We start from the raw sequence: 13904 nt of genomic DNA on the forward strand, positions 1-13904 counted from the left end.
AATAAATCCTACCGGGTACCCATTCACCTCACCTGGGTCGAGTGCAGCACAATGTGGATAAATTTCTTGCTGAAGGAAATTACGCCATGGCTGGGATTCGAACCCACGACCCTCTGTTTCAAAGTCCGGAGACTGATCCACTGGGCCACAACGCTCCATACTAATATTTTGCTTTAAGAAAGCAATTTCCTGAGTTTGCATGATATATTTGATCTCAACCTCGGTTGCATTATATATAAATAAAATAAAACAGAACTTCCACTTGCCCTTGCTTCGTTATGTGCTAGAAATAACCAAATCCATTCTTACTACACAAGACAAGTTTCCTTCACTTGCCTTTGGTCAAAACTAGTTTTCGGCTAAATACATTTGTTTATACAGTGTCAAAATTCCGGACTCCCTTCCGACTTCATTATAGCAATCAGTTAGCTTTGATGTTTTTAGAAACAAGTTGAAGACAGATTTACTGAAAAAATACTTAGGTCAGTAAACGAATGCGTGCTGTAAAATCTGTCTAATTTTATTGATTGTATTTTCCCCATAATTATCTATGCAAAAAAAAGCTCTACTACTTATCATATTTATACCCCCGCCAAACGAAGGGGTATATATAGGAATCACCAAAATAATGAAAAGCTTTAAAATGTAACAACGTTGTCATTCCTTGTCCGATTTTGATGAAATTGTCAGTGATTTTTTTTTTTTGGGGGGGGGGTCTGATTTTTCTGTTGAAATCATATTGCTTTCAGCTTGGACTACCCCTTGAACATTCGCAAATAGTTATCGTTCAACCTTCTGCAAGCTCGACAAGTTATTTTCAGAGAACTCTTGATCTTTTGGTAACAAACAAACAAAAACATGACTCTTGCATTCGTATTCAAAGCTTGTTTATAAATCAAATGAATATAATAGATCTTTGAAGAATCTTAACTAAAAATTGTAAATGTATTCATTTTGAGCATGTAAATATCACAGGTTTGCAGTCTTGTGGTGGGTTTTGTAAAAAGGTTCAGTTTGTGGTTTGTAATTTCCGATATAGTCCTATTTTTAAAACAACCGTCAATCATTGTAATCGATACTGAAAGACCTTGGAACTGTTTATAAACTTTTTAATACGTAGAATTGACGTTAATGTGATCAGTTGAAATGGTTATTACATAATCGAGGGTTTGTAGTGACCTAGTTGATTATAGTGACGTATTTGCTTTTTGAGAATGAAATTAAGGAATCTGGTACCATGTTCGTTTTTTTTTTTTTGGATTTTTTTTAATTTACAATAATGGGAGCAATTCCCACCCCCGCCACCGTTTGGATATTCTTACCAAACGGTGGCGGGGGTGGGAATTGCTCCCATTATTGTAAATTAAAAAAAATCCAACAAAAAAAAAAACGAACACGTCACTATAATTAAAGTTAAGATTTGTCATAATTTCGGTCACAAATGTGACCAAGAATGGCCCTTGTGCTTCACAGCCAATAAAAAGTATGTTGCCAGAACTGACAAGTGTTGATGAAATTCTCCCTAGGTGGGCATTTCATGGAACAAAGGTTGATTTTCAGTACCATAAAACTACTAAAATTCTTGCATCTGATTTACTCGGAACAAATTAGTCGGTGAAAGTCACAGAGAAAATGCTTCATGAAAAACACTCCAGGATTTGATTATTTAAAATTACAATCACAAGATCAAAGAAACTTTAAACACAATAGATGCCATCGCTTGACTTCGTGCTTTAATCGGAAATATAAATGACATGTAGCATTCATCACAGAAAATAATTGTACACAAATCACGTGATAAATAATTTGTTTATATTCAGATTCTAAACCTTTGGCACCTAACCATCCTGCTACAGGATATACAACGCTAAAATACGGTTTCCTCAATCCATCAAAGGGAGTAATGTTTAGCTCAATCATTGAGGAATGATATCCATTATCTATTTCAAAAGGAAACGTTATTGATTATAGGAGTGACTAGGCCTTTCAAGTCAAGAGGGGGGTTTCCCTGTTTGCTACAGGGATTCTAATTCATGGTCGTTAGACTTCCCTTTTCAACACTAATCGTTTTTAATTTCAAAGAAAACTTATTCGATTAGAAATGTTGTTGATAAATTCAATTTCATCGTAAAAGAATACATCATTTTGACAAATGATAACTCAAAATGGAAACATGTTTTTCTCACATAGAGAACTATTAAAGAATTTTACACATAGTTTTAGCAAGCGTGAGATGAATTAAAAAAAAACATAAATTTCCTCATAACTTTGGAAATTTTCCTAGAACTTTGGGAAATTTAGAAACGAGGTTGATTTTTTTTTTGCTACAAAATGCTGTTACCCATTTGGTTTGCTCGAGTATATCAATTGTATCGAGTACACTGCAATAATTCTTTCAAGATACATGATAAGACAATTTTAGGAGTTATATGATCTGTGGTCTTATGATATTGGAGAAATTTCCGAATCCTTTCTTTCATTTGAGCCTTGATATCAGAAAGTCAAACCACAAGATGTCATTGTGACTTCTTTACCATATTTTTTTCTTTGGATATACTGTAATATACTTCCTCATTGTAATTTTCTAAAAAGTTAACATCACATTAACATGATTCAGGGGCCGCGGAACCGGGGGGGCTGGGGGGGGGGGCTTCAGCCCCCAGCCTTCAGCCCCCCACTTTTTTCCAAAACCGTGTCCAAAAACTGAAAATTGACCATATGATTGTGATTTTTAGCATGGTCAGCCCCCCCCCCCCACTTTTGGCTCAGCCCCCCCCCCCCCCCACTTTGAAAACCGTTCCGCGGCCCCTGTGATTGGTATCGAAAATAATCTGAAGCTTTAACATGTATAGATAAGTGTGGTTACGGTGGTCTGCCATGTACCGCTCTAGTGGTATCAGAAAAAGTTCCGAATATAGAAACGAGATAGTCTTTACAAGGGTTACCAGTCACCCTAAAACCAAGTCGCCAAGAATTAATTTTCATTTTGTATTGATCTAAAAAAAGGCACATCCTAAGTAAAAAAGTGTTCTATATATAACTTGTTAAAATTAATCAACAATAACCCACCAAGAACTTGCTTGAATGTAGAAGATTTCCAGTGAGTCCTTTAAAGAATAATAAAATAGGGTTTGAGATTTGGGTTTACTCAATCATTTATGTGCACACTATGCAATCTCAATAAAACTCTTGTATCTCGTCTATAAATCTAACTTTACAACTTCAACTTTTGACAGTATGAAGAAGGGACTTTTCTTTCAAATAGTTATTTTCAAAATTTTGACTTTTGGAAGACCAAATGAATATCTTGGCTATAAACAGAGAACCTTTCCAAACGACTTATTGTTGGTTTGGGAGTGGCTGCAAAGTCACCCATTGATAATTACCATCAGACCATTGATTATGTTTGACTGTGAATTGTTACAGTGGTCCATTTGGATGACCACGTTACTTAGTACGTTTTATCAAACGGGACCACGAACATTAAAAGACATTTTAAAACCCTCATAATCATACCCCGATATCCAGAATGATGAACTACAATAAGTAACAATCAGAAGTACTTATATCATTTATTACCTGAATAATAAAGTGTCTGAGTATTTATATGTACATGCCCATAATACCAATCTAAACACTCTCTTGTTTCGTAATGAAACCATGATTATAAAGATTATGAACCAGCATTTTTGCATTCCGTTTAAGTATTTCACATAATAATCGTATATTACACAGAATAAAAGATATTCAGATTTCATGGTGGGGCACTCATCTGTATCAATATACACACGCGCAGCCACAGGTTTAAGAGTACATCGCAAAGCATTTATTCGTGTAAATTTGTCAATCATGACTTGAAAATATTACAAAAGCACAAATTTCCAGGCGCTTTCCGTGTCCATAAACCGAATGTGAACCACAAGAGCATGTCCCTACACCAAGATATAACAGGGCATCCGAAAATCTCGACTAATAGTCAACTAAGTCAAGACACGAGTATACATGTCTATTTCCATGTTTTTTTTTTTTTTTGGGGGGGGGGGTCAAGAAAACGTAACAAAGCACACATAACATTGAACATTGCGTCTTAACCTAATCGAGTGCCCCACCCCTCTCCGAAATTCATATTCTAATTTTTTGTAATGTTATATTTCGCTGAAACAGCTCCAGGCTGTCTGTTATGTCCATTACGAAAAAGGAATATACAACATTTACAAGAAGTATGTCATCAATATTAACAGTGGTACTCAGTCTCTATCACCTTTGTTGAATGTAGTTGATTCCGATATTATATGTCGAAGATGGTGTAACCCTTTTCTCTTTCCAAAGACAAGAAGTTGTTCCCCGTCACACGTAACCATCTTGCCTGGTCTTAAGACACTGAACCCCTCTCCTGAAATAAGTCCATTAGCCAGTCGAGGAGCATCAAATTCAAGTATCTTCTCTGGTTTTGCGTGACCTGACTTCACGTCACAGAGTTCCTCGACCACACATTGTCCACTGGTAGCATTACAAGTCAGGTTAAAGAGGGCATTGGACACCGGGTCAGTGGATAGAATACTCATGCACTTCTCCTCGGATTCCTCAAGAAATACGTTAGACTTGACCTTCCCGTCCTTGTCTACGATGCACACCTGTTCTCCGTACATAGCAGAGTGTACAGCGATTCCAGATTGTAAGACATGGATACCATGAATCGGAACCATCTCTTCGATCTCGATGGTCTTAATCCACTGAGTACCTGAAGGATTGAAGACGTGGATGGTGTTACCTCCATACTGAGCTATCAAGATCCTGGCGCTTCCGTCCACCGCGACACACATCACCTCAGCTCCGCTCAAGAACTTCTCCGGTAAGCTCAGGTTTCGAAGGTGTCCCCAAGATCTGTCATAGAGCGCCACCTTGCCACTCCTGCCGCCGCAGACAATCACCGTACCGTCATGGGATGCGCAGTTAAACATCGGGTACTTCTCTTCAATCACCATCCGGGTTGTCTTATCTTCGATGTTCGTGACGTACACAGAAGATGTCTTGACATCCTCCACCACGACTTCAGAACCGCTGATAGCGCCCTTCAGAGCTGGTAGTCCAACCATCGGTCCAACCTCAATCTTCTCTTCCAAGACCCACCTATCCGTGTTGCCACTTATCTGACCAACCTTCGCTCCTTCAAGCTTCATGAAAGATATTCCAAAGGCTATCTCATGAACAAGCTTAGCAAGTCCTTCAACTCCAGCGCACGACTGTTTATTCTTGGAGCTGCTGTCTCCGCCGTTCTTGTGATGGTGTCCTGATAGCTTCTTGGCTAGTTTAGCATGGAGCTTCGGTGACGATGATGCTTTCGATAATCCCATATCATGGTGTTTTATTTTCAATTTGTTTGCAGTTTTCATGATTTCGTCACCCAAGCTGTGAATCTGTTCCACAAGTTCAAATCTCTTTTCAACAATAATTTGTCGTTTATTCTCAGTTTCTTGGTGGTTCTTTCTCAGTCGTTCATCTCTCTTCTCGTACAATCGTCGAATATCTCGCTCAGTTTCCTGGTTGATTAATGTTGCCATTTTGTATCGATCAACCTCCGCCTGACTGAGTTCTTTTTCGGTCGCAGCTATCACTTGCAGCTCCACTTTTTTCAAATGCTGATCAATAGCGCTCTCCACTGAATCAGCTCGACTTATATCTCTCTTATCTCTGTCTGTCTGATCAGGCTGATCACTGACTGCTTCTGTCCCACGTACCTCACTTTCAGCCATGATTTCAGTCTTGTTTTCACCTAAATATCGGCTAATTACACCATAACCGGAATAGCGATTCTGCAGAGTGCTTACATTGGATGATAACGCACCGTGTGATCGCTTTCCTTCCTCAGTCCCAAAACTCAGAATCCAACTTCCTCTTTTCATGGTTCAATAGATCACTGTCACGGACCTGTGAACTTCCCGGTGCATTAATAATCATATACAGCGATGACAATATTGTTAGCACGCCTGAAAATTGAATAAAAAAGTACAAAAAGAGAGAAAAAAATTGGTAAGGTTTCAATAGATTATTACAGACGTTTTGACCTATACACACCATACAGTGGAATGCATGCCGGTATTGTGTTGAAAGAGCGTATGACTAGAATGGATAGAAAACTTGCCAATGGGAAGGGCTTAATGTTTCATAAGAACATAACTCTTAATACTCTTTTTAGGCATTAATTTCTTCTTCTCCTACCAGATTCTGTCTCTCTGTATATATCTATTAAAGGACATGTCCACCCCAGAAAAATGTTGATTTGAATAAATAGAGAAAAATCAAACAATAACACTGAAAATTTCATCAAAATCGGATGTAAAATAAAAAAGTTATGGCATTTTTAAGTTTCGCCTTTTTTCCCAAAACAATGATGTGCACAATTCAGTGACATGCAAATGAGACAGTCGATGATGTCCATCACTCACTATTTCTTTTGTTTTTTATTGTTTGAATTATACAATATTTCATATTTTACATATTTTACAATAAGGACCAACTTGACTGAACCATATAGTATTAAACAATGCTAATTCCACATGTTCAGGGATGAATTAATTGTTTTTTTCCCTTGACAATGTGGAGAAAATTAGAATATTTCATATTTCATATAATAAAATACAAAAGAAATAGTGAGTCGATGACGTCATTGGTCTCCTCATTTGCATACCAGCCAGGATGTGCATATAACTGTTTTGTGAAATTAAGCAAAACTTTGAAATGTCATATAACTTTTTCATTTTACATCCGATTTTGATGAAATTTTCAGTGTTATCCTTGTTGGATTTTTCTCTTTTTATTCAAATCAAATTTTTGTTGAGGTGGACTTGTCCTTTAAAACTGTGTTTGTTTGTCCATCTATCTCTCTCTCTCTCTCTCTCTTTCTCCCTCCCTCTTCATGTTTGTGTATAAGGGTGTGTGTGTGTGGGTATACACGCTGACGCTGTGTGTATCTGTAAACTGTATGCAATTCAACATTTGGCTGAGAGTTGCAGTATTTTAAAGATACCACTTTAATCAATAAATTAATCAAATGAAATCAAATTACTGGAAATTTGCATATTGCAGAACAATTCTAAATCCATTAACTGGAAAATATATTTTGTCACTGTCTTCTTTCAGCTAAATTAGTCAAGAGCTTGATTAAATCTTATTACAATATCGACATTGCTGTTCAGCAGTTAAATCTGCCATAAACTTATCAGTTATAACACGAAAAAAAATATTGACGGGAGAAAAAAAATGATAAAAGATTTCGAGGTTTATCGATAATGTCGGGCAACATCGAGTTCATGATTTAGATCCAAATTATACACTCAATGTAAATTAATCTTTTCCAGGGGAAGAACAAACTCAGTTTATAGGTATTATGATGTTCACTGCCCTCCCTGCGTTACACTCACAGATCAATATACGTCAAAGGTGGTGTTTTTTTAATCAATCATTTGTTTAATATTGTAGAAATACCTCACTTTATCACAACTACCACAATAAACTTGATTAAATTTAGTCTCCGAGTGACATTCCCTTCCCCTTTATACTCAGTTTGCATATTCTTTATTTCCATCAATTGAATTCGAACAATTCAATGATACATTCAACCATAGACCTATAGGTCAACTGAGATCTCTCATAAAAACAGGAATAACATGCAGTTAACGATATATGATCAGATAAAAAGTTATATGATATATGTTACTTGTGTTTGAATGTTGGAGTTCAGTAGAATTACAGTTAAAGTAACTTCGATGCAAGAACATACGATATAATAGAAGAAATAGTAAAATATACATTTCCAACCAAACTTCCAATTAAGAAATAATCTAACTTCGGCGGAATTTCCTCTCTCCTTGGTGACACGACATAATACTCTTGACCTGCGACATTTGATCTGATCTTAAAGGACAAGTCCACCCAAACGAAAAGTTAATTTGAATTAAAAGAAAAAAATCCAACAAGCATAACACTGAAAATTTCATCAAAATCGGATGTAAAATAAGAAAATTATGATATTTTAAAGTTTCGCTTAATTTCACAAAACAGTTCTATGCACATCCGGGTCGGTATGCAAATGAGGGGACTGATGACATCACTCACTCACTATTTCTTTTGTATTTCATTATATGAAATATGATTTATTCCCATTTTCTCCTCATTGTCCTTGAAACAAAATTTCATTCCTCCCTGAACACGAGGAATTACCATCGCCTTAACATTTTATGGTTAAGTCAAGTTGGTCCTTATTGTCAAATCTGTAAAAATTGAAATATTCTATATTTCAAACAATAAAAACAAAAGAAATAGTGAGTGAGGGACATCATCGACTCTCTCATTTGCATGTCATTGAGTTTTGCATATAACTGTTTTGTGAAAAATAAGCGAAACTTTAAAATGTCATAATTTCCTTATGTTATATCCGATTTTGATGAAATTTTCAGCATTATGCTAGTTTGACTTTTCTCTTTTTATTAAAATCAACATTTTTCTGAGGTGGACTTGACCTTTAAAAGGCAGATGGCATTATAGTGTTAGAGTTAGGATTGTAGTATATAATTTTAAATTCAGTATAATGTCGATATAATTTTTTATTAGGGTTTTTAATTTTGGAGGTTAGCTTTTTTGTCTGGTTTAACTTGCAGATTTTCCATCGGGACATGAAGAAGTGTCGCCCGAGCAATTGTCATGGAACCCTCTCCTCACCTGTTGCATTATAGTTTCATATAACTTTGAATAATTCCTTTCCTTATAGCTCATCGTGGGTCCCAAACCGTGACGTCGCAGAATTACTAATCATGTTAATATCATGTGATTTCATGTTTACTAGACCGAAATGCCCGCCATATTGCGCATTTCCCAACCTCCCCGCAGCCGCCGAGTATCCCAGGGCGCGACTCATTCAATACTGCCAAAACTGAAATAAGTGCGTCATAAGGTGCAACCACCTGATATACTCTTCCACCTCAGTTTCTTCACACAATATTCATTAAATACCTTATTTTTTATAAGGAACCTGATAAATATTTGGAGGAAACTACAATAACCAATGCATAGACTCCATAGAGCATTTATCTGGCCTTGCTAGTCCTATTTTTACAATGATATATATATATGTAGACAAAGATGAGAGGTAAAAAAGAAATCGTATTTATTTAGGAATGAAATATTTTTAACTTGCCTTAAGTCGTCCTTTGGCTCTTTCGTAGATCTCGAAGAACTGAATATTGGGTAGCTATGTGATCTCACCTAGAACGCGGGCTCTTGCTTGTGAACACGACGAAGGCTTGTTGAGGAAATGAAGATGATGTATAATTCTCTTGCACGATATCCAAAAACAACAAAGATGTGAAAATATTGAACCTTTGTCGTCATGGTAAAATCCCCAAGCAAACGTCAAGGGTCGGTGATATTTCCTTGTCGTGGTTGAGCATGCTGAATGGCATAGATATATTATTCTCTCTCCTCTGTTTGTTCTCTATTACCCCTTTTTCTATCCTCTCTCTCTCTTACTCACCCCCCCCCCCCCTCTATTTCCTCCCTCTCTCTCTCTCTCTCCTATCCTTCACTCTTCATATCGTGTTTTCTCTCTCGGTTTTTGTCTTTTATACAAACGAAATACGAGAGTTCTGAATAGTTTTACCAGCAAATCATAACATGGGAAGGATTATGTATCGGGGTATTGTCCTGTCATGGGCAGGGATAGGTTTCCTATTTTTTCAAGGCAACGCGCCAAGAATATCCTTCGGATGATGTTGACGATGATGATGATGATGATGGTGGTGGTGGTAATGATGATGATGATTTGATGGTGATGGTGATGATAGTGATGATGATGAATTTGATGGTGATGATGGTGATGATGATGATGATGATGATGACGATGGTGATGTAGATGGTGGTGATGATGATGATGATGAAACTATTCGTGATGGTGGTGTTGATGGGAGTGGTTGTAATGTAATGAATATGGTAATATTGATGATTAAATTGAAAGTGATAAAGTCCTTAGAAATTAATACCATATTGATAAGTTGGAAAACCTTCAACTCCCGTTATGTGAGTGATACATTTTCGCGTACATAGGTCTTTGCTGATCCCAAATTCATAGACCTATACGTACACTGTATTTGGAGTTAATTTTCAAATTCTGTTGAGGATTATTATGTTAAAGATCAATCAATATCTTTTAAACTTTGTTATAAATTGTGGGGGTAATACAATGTAACGATACAGACCTGACACAAAAAGTTTCAAAGCATCCCGTTTGACCGTTACCAGACACATTAAAGGGATGCTCCAGGCTGAAAATTATATGATTTGAACAGATTAAGAAAAATCAGACAAACAAAACACTGAAAATTTGATCAAAATCGGACAACGAATATCAAAGTTATGGTATTTTAAAGATGTGCATTATTCCGGTGAAACAGTTCGAGGCATGTCTTCATGAATATCCAATGAGCAAACTGATGATGTCATATGATATCCCCACCTTTTCTATATTAAATTAGGTTATATTAAATATTTTTCCTCCAAGAATTAAAAATATCGGATTGACAACTGATTAAGTGTGTTGGATATTCATTGCTGCAACTTATTTCATAAGACATAACATTATCACATGAATGAAAAAAACCCAAAACTTATGATTTCAAAAAGGAAAGTGGGGATGTGACAGCAACAGCCCACCTAAATGAATTTTCATAACGACGTGCATATAACTGTTTCACAATATATTGCTAAACTTTAAAATTCAATAACTTCGCTATTTGTTATCAGATTTTGATGGAATTTTCTGCTTTTTGATCTGTGAATTTTGCTCTATTTATTTACATATAAATATTTTCAGCCCGGATTATCCCTTTAGGCTAGTGCATTTTCGATACAACTGTTCAATAAATATTTCAAAACGTACTATGTTACTATATACTTGAATATCAGTTGTGTCTTATAGACAGGGTAAAAGCTGTGTGAATATTGTGAATTTTTAAGTGTGATGCTTTGAAACTGTCTGACTGCTATTTCCAAAAGCTGTAATTGCCCATATCTAAACTTGCCCTTACCTATAACAATCCCATTTCTGTTCACATATTGCAGGATATTCGAAACAACAGAACTGGGTCCTTTCTCATCATGCGAGGTGAAGAATTGGAACCGGTTGAAAATGGCTTCCTCGATTCAGAGAATGAGGATGGATTAGATAACCTTAGCAAGGCAGCCAGGGTCAACGGAGATGATGACGACGATGATGAAGACGACGATGAGGAGGAAGAGGAATGTCTACCACTTTTACAAAGAGACTATCAGCAATTAAGAACTTTAATTCTGCGACTTAAATCAGCTATCTATCCGTGATTATGACAAATAAAGACATTATCATGCCTATGTGCCAATTGCTGAAACAAGGAGGGCAACTTAAACATAAAGTTTCACTTTCGTGTATGAAAATCACCCATTTGACGTTATCTTCCTAATGGACAAGACGAAAAAATTGAAAGTAACAATTCATATTGACGTAGATCAGATTGGGTGTAGTTCAACAACGTATTACTTCAGGGGCCTGTTGCATTAAAGAAAAAAACTCTTGACATTTTTTTTGCCAGAGTTTTTCAGTGTTTTATTGTTAATGGCATAATTTTGTTTGCCAAAGTTTTTTTTAAATTATTTTCCAGAGTTTTTTTTAATGTATAAGTTTTATGCAACAGGCCCCAGGAGCGTGTTTCATCTTCTTTTCATCCGACAAGATTTACTTTTCTTGGTTTTGATTTTGGTTTTGATTGGCTGACAAGCACAACTGTCTGATTATTATAATGGTAATTGTTGGATAAAGCAACATTTCATGAGAGCCTCTTTAGAAGACTGTTTGATTTGTTCATCTGATATGAGTATCAAATGACGTTGTTTTGTTACTTGAAACTGGAAAAGACTTGACGCCTATCCCAGGTAAATAGAGAGTTGCCAAGTGATATACAAGGAACTTGGAAATATTATTTCCTCTTTCTCGTGCTAGCTCTGATCTTTTCTTGTTAATTATTTGAACAGGGGAAATGTTGATCTTTTGAGAAGCGGAAATCATTCCAAGAGCAACACGTACTTGACATGATTGTGATATGAAGTACATTACAGACCTGACTGAACCTACTTTTACAATACTTGTTATCGGTATACCACATGGAAGAAATCAACAACGAATGTGTTCTCAGCCAATCAGATTGCAGGATGTCAGTAGCGTATAACAGTTGTGTTCAATTTCATATTGATAACATGTCTTATGACACTGGCTCCTAATTAAATCAAGCTAATTTTGGGGTATTATGTTTTTAAAGAACCCATGCTATATGTTGGTCATTGTTATTGCAATGACCAAGCGAGTCCGATTACTCCTCCCCTTCTTTTCTTGATTTTTTTTCTTTATCTTTTCTTGAATATAAGGATTTCTGATCAGGTAATGATTCATCTCTACAATTCATGAAAATAACACCATCATCGCCATGTCAATCTAATGATATTAGGGAGATATCAAAACCATCCATAGACCGAATAAGTAACTGCATATGAAGCTAATTAATTATAATTAACTATATTAGCTAATTAGCTATTTGCATTTTCGAAGTCAAATTTCACCCGAGTCCTAAGAGATTCATCAGATATATGTACTCAATCTAATATTCAGCATAATGATTATGTATTCCTTTGAGTATAACATCCTTTCTTGGGGATCAGGTTACCTGTAGGTCATTACCAAATAAGGAAATACCGACAGCGCAAATATGAATCTTAATGAGTTTGAAAAAAATAAGCAACATAGTTACCATACCATATTTGCAGAGAGCAAAGAACATGAGTACCCTGTAATTATTCATTGGAACTTAAGTGCCATTCGATCCCTTGCCATTATTGTGCAGATATATCAAGTATATTAATAATATAAAGTAAAATAAGGTGTATATGTGATATTGACAGTACTAATACTAGGTATATTCATTCCTTTAACAATTTGTGCGTCGGGATGGTGACCAGAATAGAGCCAGATGATGCATACATTTTTTTCTTTTGTGAATAATAGAGGTATTATATGGTTTAACAATCTAGACTCATTGTGCTCTTCCTTCTTCTTCTTTCCCCTTTTCTTCCCTTACATATATTTTCTTTCCTTCTCATTTCTTTCACTAGAGCTGACTGCCTCTGCCCCACCCCCTTTGGCGCCACCTATGATTGACAATTAACACTTTGGGAGGCGCGATAGCTCAGTCGGTAGAGCGGGGGACTCGTATTCCGGTGACCCGGGTTCGATTCCCACTTGGTGCGCTAGTGCCCTTTGGTAAGGCATTAATCCTCAGTACCAGGTCCTTCGGAGGGGACCTTAAGCCGTCGGTCCTCTGGTTGCTTGCTTACAAGCATTCATGCTTTCTTAGCAATCAGGTAAAAAAATCACCACCACCACCACCACACTGAACATACCCCAGTGTAAGTTGCCATTTATACTACTTTCATTATTGTAAATGTCAATTGGTGAAAATTAAGGTGACCATGACGGCTGATCATTTTACAGCTTATTTCAAAAAGGGATCGTTAACAAGAATGCTTTATATTGTGAAGCTATGTATTTCAGATTCATGAGATACCATAAATGGGGAGATCAATGATAACAACATTTTTTCAGAAATATTTTTATCAGCTATGGGCTCTTTATATAGTTATATTCTTAGGATAGAATGTGGGCACATTGAGTGTCAAACAATTTTCTTATCAGTAATGTGCACACAAAAAAAAACAATTTGTACAAACTCCTCCCAAAACCCAATAATGCAAACAGAAATCTTATATCATTACTTCATTATTTCCCAGAGTGCACAATAGGTTATTGTCACATCTTACCATTCCACTGC

The 13904-nt window shown here is 36.3% G+C and overlaps 1 protein-coding gene across 1 annotated transcript; it reads right to left on the reverse strand.

Annotated features, from left to right (window-relative positions):
- Positions 1-2920: 2920 nt before the first annotated feature.
- On the reverse strand, positions 2921-9520 carry LOC129258584 (uncharacterized). Its single transcript, XM_064098048.1, has 2 exons — positions 9194-9520; positions 2921-5987 (listed from the first exon to the last, which is right to left on the reverse strand). The coding sequence occupies exon 2, from the start codon at positions 5901-5903 to the stop codon at positions 4248-4250; it is 1656 nt and encodes a 551-aa protein (XP_063954118.1). The 5' UTR covers positions 5904-5987; positions 9194-9520; the 3' UTR covers positions 2921-4247.
- Positions 9521-13904: the final 4384 nt, after the last annotated feature.

The sequence above is a fragment of the Lytechinus pictus genome, chromosome 4 (genome assembly GCF_037042905.1).
Source record: "Lytechinus pictus isolate F3 Inbred chromosome 4, Lp3.0, whole genome shotgun sequence".
In the NCBI taxonomy this organism is placed as follows: domain Eukaryota; kingdom Metazoa; phylum Echinodermata; class Echinoidea; order Temnopleuroida; family Toxopneustidae; genus Lytechinus; species Lytechinus pictus.

Bases quoted from the DNA above. Each gene is read 5' to 3' on its own strand.
- LOC129258584 (XM_064098048.1), bottom strand. From the start codon at position 5,903: ATGAAAAGAGGAAGTTGGATTCTGAGTTTTGGGACTGAGGAAGGAAAG.